The following is an 11306-nucleotide window of genomic DNA, read 5'->3' as shown; positions in this document are numbered from 1 at the left end:
TTATTATCGTGTTATTTTTCACTTATCGACAAGTTATTTAAAATTCTTTAAAATTGAGATTTCGCACGGTATGTTTTTGGACATAAAATGGAAATGTATCCCAAGAAGCCCTCGTGGAACCTGTGCCCAAAGATCTGGAGTGATGTCAATCGATCATTATCTCACGTTTTACATAAAAACTTTAGTGTTGTGGCTGAAATAAATAAAACAAATATTCACATTTCCCGAATTTGGCACCATCGGGACCCCAGTACAACCCGGAATATCTCCGGCATGGTTCCGAATACAGAATTGTCCATTTATGACCAATAACTGAAACCTTTTTAAAGTAAACTGAGGGTAGTTTAAAAAAAAATCGAATAACAATTGACGAAATGGCAGCTGTTTGAAAATGCCTTGTCGGAGGCCGGTAACGTAAAGGTTAAATACGGTGCATATGGTCGTAATGATTCAGTATTCATTTATTCTTTGATAAAATGCAGAAGAAAACAAAAATAAAACAAAAATAGCCGTAAATATATTTTATTATATTTCATTGCTCCTTCCTTCTAATATTCCAGTATCTTCTTTGTCGTCAAATTTGATCCTGCAAACAAAATCAATTAGACTTGTTATTCGAATAAACAATCAGCATGAAAGCTTTACTTATTTAAAGGCCCATATGAGGTTGACTCCAATGTTCCGTTATCGATTCGACTCTGATTACCGCTTGTCTCGTTGTCATCGAATTTGATCCTGAAATAAGAATTGTTGTTTTACTTCCACTTAATCAAAAGACATGAGCATGATAACAATTTTGGCACATTAAAAGTAGTTTTAATTGTAATAATTTGTTTTTAGTATTTATGTACTTTTCGATCAACTTCTACAATACTACTCTGATTTTTATTATTAGCTGCATAGTTCAGGAGATATTCCGATATTCTCACATTGGGCCGACATTTTGTTTGTGCCATACAACGTCAAGTAGGCAGGAACTATGACGAAATGTATTTCCGTGGTTCATAGCTATGAAACGGTCCCACGAAGAACATAGGAATGTCTCCCGAACCACCATTCTAGGTATTGCAATCCTAGAAAATTGCAATTTCACTATATCTTTCTCGATGATGACTTTAGAATCAAAATTCTAATGTAATGCCTTACTCTGGAAATGGTTTTGCTGAAGTTCCATCCGATGTACCGTTACCGTTCCCAGTGATATTTATAGTTCTCTCTGTGTTACCGAAACCTATCCTGTAAAATTGCTCTTTTACAATTTGATATAGCATAAATCACTGTAAATACTGTTTTGAAATCTTACTCCAACAATGGTCCATTTGATGTATCCTCTGATACAGTGTGCACCACAACGCGCAGCCCAGACAATCGAGATATTTGTTCCCTCATCCGCTGAACTCTCTGGACAAAAGATGCTTCGTCGATTGCTTCCAGAGTGGCAGGTTCGGTGGTTTGACCTCCAAATGATGGCAAATATCCAGCCAGTGACGATGTGGCATTCCCAATCATACTCATCGAATTCTGTATCATTTCGTTGCCAGCACGGAACGGATATGTCGCGTAGTAATGAACCTGTTCGGCCACACTCATCAGTGCTTCATGTGCCTTGTCGAATGCTTGGTCGATTCGATCTTTAACCGCTTCTTGCGCTTGCTTCAGCATTGCTTCCTCACGTGTGATAATGTGCTTTTGAGCGTCTATGAATAAACTAATAACAGAACCTTCGGATGGGTTGGGAACAAAAACCGTACCCAAAATCGCGGTCACAAAAATTAATCGAACAATCATTTTTTTTCTTTGAATTGCACTCTCTGACTGACAAACTATCCCAGAAATGGTTCCCATCGGACTGAGATGCCACGCGTTTGAATTCGTTTGCTTGCACTTGTACTTGGAAGAGAACGGTTCGTTATGAAATAAACACGTTTTTGGCAGGTGTGCTTGCATGCGGTGTGCAGAAATGTGGTACATTTCCCTTGATTCATAGATAAAAACGAAGACTTACTGCATATGGATTTTAAAATCGTAACGGAGATGACTATAAGGTGAGCGACCCTCATTCATAGTTTGTGTTGAACGCGTGGATAGAGGATAGTGGGTACAATCGTTCCCCTGGTTTTCGATGCTATTCTGATTCAAGTTCTGGAGAATTTCATATTACAGACTTCAACTTTGTGTAGGAAATGCTTCACCTGAAATCTTTAAAAACCCCTAGGGGGGCTTCCAAAAAAAAGTTACAAATTGTGTGAAAATTCAAACAGCTCGCAAAAAATCATGTGTTGATCGAGTTTAGTTCTGTTGGGCTTAAATGTAAGGCACACATGTCTTGTTCCAGAAAACATTCCGGAGATCCGGATTTGGTCACTGTGGCCATCGAGAACCTGCAACATCTGAAAAAAAGTCCCTTTAGAGACCCTTACTTTGACAACTTGTAGTTTCGTAGCAAAACAAGTAATCAGAACCGTCCTTATATTGTTGAATAGGTATCCACGTGGACTGTGAACATATATTTTCAAATATATATCGGGGTAAAACCGACACCCTAAGCTTATGGATAAAATTTGTGTACTTTCGCTGGGTAAACAAACCTAAAATTGTTGTAGAATCACATATAGGTTATAAATCTATCAATCCTTGCAACCGCTGGATGATATATTAAGGTTCTATAGTGATTTAAATCAAATTGATATTTCATCATTTTTAGGTGAGACAATTGAGAGTGCGGGTAAGATCGACACCCTGTTGGGGTAAAACCGACACATGCACTTTTAATAGAATTCATACGTTGTGAACATCACCATCACATGGCATATTTAAAAGAACATGACTTTCGACTTTTGTGACCCCTTCCTCTAAAGGATTATACACATATTACGTAAATTATTGAAGAGAGGCCAAATATCCACTAAGTATATGTGAAAATTTCAAATGTCCCATGCTAAGATTATAAATTTGGGAAGAATACACATGGATATGATTGATTTGTGTTCATGGAATGTTTACGAAGATTAAGTTTTGGCGAATGAATGGTTGTGAAAATAAATACTGTTTTATTTTAACAAAACATAAAAGTGTAATTAATTTTAGACACTACAATGGTTGCTATTCCGTGATTGACCGAAGTCAGTGAAGATGCATAAAGAATCAACTAGAAGTTTGGCTGGGATTGGCCATAATCTTCTTCAGTGTGCATAATTCAGTGGCTCTATTTATTCAGGGTAAATAACGACGTCGACCACGTCCTTCCAGTCAGGTGGGATTGGGGAAGGGATGTTAGTGTGTAACCATTGCTATTTGAAGACCGTGTTTGCCTTTGCATCTCCACAAAGGTTACCGGGAGGGATGATTGTTGACGGGGAGGATCGTTGGGTCACAGGATTCACTTTGATAAGTGATTAGACCATGATAAACAATTATTTGTGAGATATACACATTAGCCTAGGACACGGTTATATGAAAAATTTAGATTCTCGCTCCAGTCCACTTTTTGGATTGCATTTAAGTCCCATAACAACTGCGCAAAATTTCAGCTTGATCGGAGAAACTATATTTTAGCGCCAGCCGTTCAAAGTTTGTATGGGATTTACTATGGGAAAACTTACTTTTACAAAGAAAAATCGCTAGAGATCGCCCATTGTCCCCTATAAAATTTCTGAACTCAGATCTCGATAGGTATTTTTACGATGAACAACATTGCCGAAGACTGCAAAGCAATCCGATGCTTGTGAAAAAAGTTATTAAGCATAGACGATTCGGAAATTTTGCCAGATTTTGTTATTATTGTTATTCCTTTACGTGTTAATCAACGTCGCCTTGCCAATAGGTTTTCGTTGAATAACTTTTTTCACAAGTGTCGGATTGGTTCGCGGTCTTCGGCAATATTCTTCATCGTAAAAATACCTATCGAGATCTATGTTCAGAATTTTTATAGAGGACAATGTGCGACCTCTGGCGAATTTTCTTTGTTAAAGTATGTTTTCCCATAGTGAATCCCATACAAACTTTGAACGGCTGGCGTTAAAATATAGTTTCTCCGATCGAGCTGAAATTTTGCACAGTTGTTTGGGGCCCAAATAGCCGTAGCGGTAAACGCGCAGCTATTCAGCAAGACCAAGCTGAGGGTCGTGGGTTCGAATCCCACCGGTCGAGGATCTTTTCGGGTTGGAAATTTTCTCGACTTCCCAGGGCATAGAGTATCTTCGTACCTGCCACACGATATACGCATGCAAAAATGGTCATTGGCATAGTAAGCTCTCAGTGAATAACTGTGGAAGTGCTCATAAGAACACTAAGCTGAGAAGCAGGCTCTGTCCCAGTGGGGACGTAACGCCAGAAAAGAAGAAGTTATGGGACCTAAATACAATCCAAAAAGTGGACTGGAGCTAGAATCTAAATTTTGTCCTACACTAATACACATGCTTGTATATACACTGTTTTCAACTGATATGAAAAATTCCTAGTCAAAGAAAAAAATGTCGACACTTAAAGTGACGAACAATTCAAACTTTGTTGAACAAATAGCTAAACGCAACATTCCTACAGTTGTCAGGACGGAAGCATGTGCTAGTATATATTATTCATATTTAAAGAAAAAACCTCGATTGGCTAGACCAACACAGAACACTCTTATGCCGATACTTACACAAGCGAAACGTTCAAAGTTTGTTGTGTAAAATGAACCTTTAGCAAGTCTACACTTATAGTGACGAAGCATTCAAAAAATTTTTTTAATCTATCTATATAAATAAAAATGGAATGGTGTTTGTATGTCACGAAATGGCTTACGAACGGGTCAGCGGATTTGGATGATTTCTTCTCCATTTTATTCGTCAAGGGTTCTGACGTGTTTGCGTGTATAAAAGTTCCAGGATATTCACCAGGAAAGTCGAAAAACGAGAGTGAACGGAACTGTCATTTTGTATGGGACGATTTGTAGCGGTTTTCAACAGCCTACTTGATGGCAAGACGAAGTTTGCCGGGACCACTAGTACAAAAATAAATGGAAAAAGGTGTTTTGAAAAAAAAAGTAAAACATAATAATAATAATAATTTATGAATAAAAGTTTATATCGAAACTCACAGTGTTTGTTGAAAGGATTAAATGTGCAGTAATACATATTTCACAGATTCGAAACAAAAGCATGAAACGAGCTCACCAATTAATCCTTCATCCTTGACCGAGCAGCCACAATCCACATTCAGCTACACTTACAGCATACAGACTCCGCTCGGGAACGAACAAAGCGCAAACCAAGAAAAGAAAAATAGAAAAATCACACCGGACGTTCGAAAGCAAATTCGAGCGCTTAGGCCTTCGTACCGCACACTTGGAAAATCTCGCGCAAAATGATGGAAAAACGCCAAACCGACTGCATTGGTCAGGCCCTTGGGAGAAACTGCCCGGCAAATCGCGCGCAAATCGAGGGAAAAAAACGAAACACTAAACCGACTCGTTGGCTCGGGCTCTTTCAAGGCACTCTGTGCCGTCACATGTCTAGTTTTGGTACAATAAAATAAATATCCCACAATACGGGTATCTAGTGGTCATTACTGGGTTATTTCGGTGCTCACAATGAGCCAGAGTGCTTAAAGAGTCAAAGAGTAGTAAGAAGAATAACTAAGTGATTTGAGAATCTCTATATTCGGTCAACACACTGATTTTTGCGAGGTGTTTGAATTTTCAGGTCGAAAACAACCCAAATTCACAATTCGTAACTCTTTGTTAGGGACTTATGGAAGTTAACTGAGAGCTTTTTGACCAATTAATTTATATTTGCGTAGCGGTAAACGCGCAACTATTCAGTAAGACCAAACTGAGCATTGGTATGGAAAGCTCTCAGTTATTCACTCTCATTTTTGTTCACGGTGCTTGCTATGAACTAGAAAATTATAAAAATCGAATGTACATCGGATTTTTTCTCGCTAGAGTTTTTGGGTTATAGTTTCATAATCGGAGAATTTTAAAATATTTTTTGCAATTTTTCATACTAAAACCCATGAAAACACGCTTTTCGGCGCATGTCATACTAAATGTTTGAAAAAAATTAACCGACAGAATATTTTAAAGCTTTCTGATTATGAAAATATAGACCAAATACTGATCTCTAGCGAGAATAAATCCGTTGTACATTCTATTTTTATAATCGTCTGGTTCAGACATAGCGTGCGGTGGATGCAACTTTCGATCGAATCCATGGCCGTTTCGATTTTGCTGACGTAAACGAGAATGCACACGCAGCGAACTGGACTATCGAAATTCATACATTTTGCCTTATGAAAGATGGAACGATTATCGCAATACAAACGCTTTATGTATCGTTTTAGCATCACCGCACACCAAGGCGTCGATAGGCGCGGGGTACACGCAAATTTATGAATTTCAACCCGATTCCTTGTGGCGAATTTTCATAAGGGGTTCCTATGTTTATCGATAGTCCATTTGCCTGAGTGCAAAACGGTTTTCGATCAAAAGAGCATTCGAACGTATATAAGAATAGCGATGAATAGTACGGAAGTGCTCACTAAAGTCGGAAGAAATCACTGCCTACTACTACTGTAGATCTCAACAACTTTCTTAAAGATGGAGCCATCAGCTTCCCAAAAAGTGAGTTTTCGTGGCAAGGTGATCCAAAACACTGTTTGGTAAAATTTGAATCGACTTTGATACATACAGACTCATATCACATATACTAGTTGATTAAGTCCTCTTTTGTATCGGGTTTTGCCTATATGGTTTAGGTTTATATGTCCAGTTTCTAGTGGTTTGAAAACTTTTGATCACAATTTTGGGCCCCCTACTAGTAGTTAGTCTCAATTTATTTGAGAAAAAAAATTGCTTTTCACATTGTAAAATTACATAAGGACTTTATTTTATCTGTGGTGGAAGATCATAATTTCTTTTGTTACTTTACCACCATAAATAACAAAGTCAATGGTAATTATGGTTTACTTAGTCGTATTGACATAAACAAGTTATTGCGATTTTTATTAGGACAGTCTCTCTCAATTATAAAATGAAATAGGCAAATCTATGCTTGTACTTATGCCCGTATGATTCGGAACGCGACAATTAGTCGTTGTTAGAATAAACAAACCTGAAGCTCATTTGTATTCTTCCAGCGCAAAAGTTTGATTGGCGAATACGGAAGATTTGATTGCCGTGTGCCATTGCGGTATGGCGCTGATAATGATTTGTTTACAGCTGGCTATCTCCATCAAAAAATAAGCAACGAAATATGCTCATCTGTTCGCTCTACACAGACAGGGCTACAGAGAGGGCAAATCAATTCATGTGAAACCAACCCACCGAAAGAATTTAATCACATTTTCTCTTCGAATGTGTTCTTACTGATAATAATAATTCTGGTAAGCTTTGCTGAAAACATTTGCATCCAGATTCATATCAGCCTTTATGAACAATCCCTTTATGAGAGGATAAAACTTTTAATCATTAATAACATTTTCCAACTAATTTTGTAAGTATTCTGCCATGTGATACAAGCGCCATAAAATCGTTTCAATATTTTTCGGTACAGCAATAGTCGTTAAAGGAAAGTGTTAAAACTAGACCTATATACGTATTTTTCAACTTAAACAAAAAGTCAGTTGTATATTTGCATCAGCCTTACGTCCAAACACAAAAGGCCTTCGAAATCTTTTTCTTCTTGGCATTACGTCCTCACTGGGACAGAGCCTGCTTCTCAGCTTAGTGTTCAATACGCACTTCCACAGTCATTCGTATAAGTACGATGATACTCTATGCCCAGGGAATGCAAGGAAATTTCCATTAGATCCTGGACCGACCGGGAAACGAACCCAGATACCTTCAGCATGGCTTTGCTTTGTGGCCGCGGGCTCTAACCGCTCGGCTAAGGAAGCCTTCGAAATACTATTACGTCTTTGGGGTCATACAAAAGGCAGACACGATTCAGCAAATAAAAATGGGATGTGACAGATATAATGTCTGAGCATGGTTTTCCGGCGAAGCTAATTCGACTGATACGTGCAATACACGGTAATCTAGAAAGTACACAGCAAAAATTTGCAAATATTAAGCAGCACGCAATTTGGACATCGACGGAAAATTGTGGCAGGCATATGAAAATTACAAGCGTTAGCCAACAGCTGAAGCAAATATGACCATCAGTCAACCAATCAGGGCCCTTCCAACTATATTTCAGTTAAGTCCGCTAGAAATTTACATGATTTTTTTTTTTAATTTCTTTATTAGTATCATTCCAAACATTACATTCATTTCTTATATCTAGGTGTTCTGTGTTATTTGACAACACTATCATCCTAATTTGGTAAAACAAATTTAAGATTTAATTAACATTTTGTTAACAACATATTACATTTCATTTGCCGGAGCAGTTCAGTTTTTTTACAGGTGAGTTGATTTCACCTGCTTATAAGAGAAAAAAAAACGTTTTTAATATACTTAACCTAACTTAACCTAAACATATAACGCATTAATCGTGGCAATAGAAGATTGTAACGATTTTTGCCTGAAATTATTAATGATTGTATTTGACATTTGTTCCAATGTTTCAACATTGGATATTCTATGTAACTCATTGGTACTATACCAGGGAGGAAGCCTCAGAATCATTTTCAAAATTTTATTTTGAATTCTCTTGCAGAGCTTTCTTCCTGGTATTACAACAGCTAGTCCATATTGGTACAGCATACAACATGGCTGGCCTGGAAATTTGTTTGAATATCAAAAGTTTGTTCTTAAGACAAAGTTTTGATTTTCGATTAATAAGGGGATAGAGACATTTTACATATTTATTACATTTGGCTTGAATGCCCTCAATGTGATTTTTGAAAGTTAAATTCTTATCTAGCATGAGCCCTAGATACTTAACTTCATCTGACCAATTTATTGGAACCCCTCTCATCGTGACAACATGTCTACTTGAAGGTTTCAAATAAAGAGCTTTTGGTTTATGTGGGAATATTATTAGTTGAGTTTTGGAAGCATTAGGAGAAATCTTCCATTTTTGCAAGTATGAAGAAAAAATATCCAAACTTTTTTGCAATCGACTACAGATGACACGCAGGCTTCGTCCTTTGGCGGTGAGGCCTGTGTCATCCGCAAACAAAGATTTTTGACATCCCTGAGGTAGCTCAGGTAAGTCAGATGTGAAAATATTGTATAATATTGGTCCCAAAATGCTGCCTTGAGGAACACCAGCTCTTACAGGAAGTCTTTCAGATCTGGAGTTCTGATAATTAACCTGAAGTGTACGATTTGACAGATAACTTTGAATTATTCTAACAATGTATGTTGGAAAATTAAAGTTTTTTAATTTCACAATCAAACCTTCATGCCAAACACTGTCGAATGCTTTTTCTATGTCTAGAAGAGCAAGACCAGTAGAATAGCCTTCAGATTTGTTGGAACGGATCAAATTTGTTACACGTAAAAGTTGATGAGTGGTCGAATGTCCATGGCGGAATCCGAACTGTTCATTGGCAAAAATTGAATTTTCGTTGATGTGGGCCATCATTCTGTTCAAAATAACCTTTTCAAAAAGTTTACTGATGGAGGAAAGCAAACTGATTGGACGATAGCTAGAAGCTTCTGCAGGATTTTTGTCTGGTTTTAAAATTGGAACAACCTTAGCATTTTTCCATTTGTCAGGAAAATATGCTAATTGAAAACATTTGTTAAATATATCAACTAAAAATGATAAGCTACTTTCTGGAAGTTTCTTGATGAGGATGTAGAAAATTCCATTATCGCCAGGAGCTTTCATGTTTTTGAATTTTTTAATAATAGTTCTCACTTCTTCCAAATCAGTCTCCCAGGCATTTTCGAAAACGTTCTCTTGATTGAGAATATTTTCGAACTCCTGAGTAACTTCATTTTCAATTGGACTAGTAAGTCCTAAATTAAAATTGTGCGCATTTTCAAACTGCATAGCAAGTTTTTGAGCTTTTTCGCAATTAGTTAGTAATAATTTGTTTTCCTCTTTCAATGCCGGTATTGGCTTCTGAGGTTTTTTCAAGATTTTCGATAATTTCCAAAAGGGCTTAGAGCCAGGGTCCAATTGAGAAAATTTATTTTCAAAATTTTTGTTTCTTAATTGAGCAAAACGTTTCTTGATTTCTTTCTGCAAATCCTGCCATATAATTTTCATAGCAGGATCGCGAGTGCGTTGAAATTGCCTTCTCCTCACGTTTTTAAGACGGATCAAGAGTTTAAGATCATCGTCTATAATCACGGATTCAAATTTTACTTCACATTTTGGAATTGCAATGCTCCGGGCTTCAACAATGGAATTTGTTAAAGTTTCAAGAGCATTGTCAATATCAAGTTTAGTTTCTAAAGAAATGTTAACATCAAGATTGGAGTCAACATACGTTTTATATATATTCCAGTCGGCTCGTAAATAATTGAAAGTGGAGCTGATAGGATTGAGAATCGCTTCTTGGGATATTTGAAATGTAACAGGGACATGATCAGAATCAAAATCAGCATGAGTAATCAGTTGGCTACAAAGATGACTAGAGTCGGTTAAGACCAAATCAATCGTAGATGGATTTCTAGAAGAGGAAAAACATGTGGGGCTATCAGGGTATTGAATTGAGAAATATCCTGAAGCGCACTCATCAAATAAAATTCTGCCGTTGGAATTACTTTGAGAATTATTCCATGACCGATGTTTGGCATTAAAGTCACCAATGACAAAAAATTTTGACTTATTGCGAGTCAATTTACGCAAGTCAGTTTGGAGCAAATTAACTTGCTGCCCAGAGCATTGAAAAGGCAAATAGGCAGCTATGAAAGTATATTTACCAAACTGTGTTTCAACAGAAACACCTAAAGTTTCAAAAACTTTAGTTTGAAATGATGAAAACAGTTGATGTTTTATACGCCTATGAATGATGATTGCAACTCCCCCACATGCCCCATCAAGTCGATCATTACGATAAACAAAAAAGTTAGGATCTCTTTTGAGTTTAGATCCAGGTTTTAAATACGTTTCGGTAATAACTGCTATATGCACGTTATTAACCGTAAGAAAATTAAACAGCTCGTCCTCTTTACCATTCAAAGAACGAGCATTCCAATTTAAAATATTAAACATTAGACATTAGAAAAACGTAATCCAATAACAATTTGATTTGTAAATTTTACACCTACTTGGACTGCTTCAGTCATAGTGGTGGCTTTGAACATTGCATCAATCATTAGATTCAATTGTTCAGTTAGAAAATTAAAATCAGAGGCAGACATGTCATGTGATTTCCCATTGGAATTTTCGGTAGACGAAGAAGCGGAGTTACCTGTGGCG

General features: G+C 37.0%; 1 protein-coding gene across 2 annotated transcripts; it reads right to left on the bottom strand.

The window, feature by feature from the left end:
• Positions 1-495: 495 nt before the first annotated feature.
• LOC110675513 lies at positions 496-2203 on the bottom strand. 2 transcript variants are annotated; one of them, XR_002499562.1, is made up of 4 exons: positions 1304-2201; positions 1147-1249; positions 646-735; positions 496-586 (listed from the first exon to the last, which is right to left on the bottom strand). XR_002499562.1 is itself a non-coding variant. In XM_021840769.1 (4 exons), the coding sequence occupies exons 1-4, from the start codon at positions 1969-1971 to the stop codon at positions 526-528; spliced, it is 909 nt and encodes a 302-aa protein (XP_021696461.1). In that variant the 5' UTR covers positions 1972-2203; the 3' UTR covers positions 496-525. The 2 variants fall into 2 exon arrangements, 1 of the variants encoding a protein (XP_021696461.1); XM_021840769.1 differs by having other exon boundaries at positions 1147-1236; positions 1304-2203.
• Positions 2204-11306: the final 9103 nt, after the last annotated feature.

Source organism: Aedes aegypti, chromosome 2 (assembly GCF_002204515.2).
Source record: "Aedes aegypti strain LVP_AGWG chromosome 2, AaegL5.0 Primary Assembly, whole genome shotgun sequence".
Taxonomy (NCBI): Eukaryota; Metazoa; Arthropoda; class Insecta; order Diptera; family Culicidae; genus Aedes; species Aedes aegypti.
This window is presented reverse-complemented; position numbering and strand designations above follow the sequence as displayed.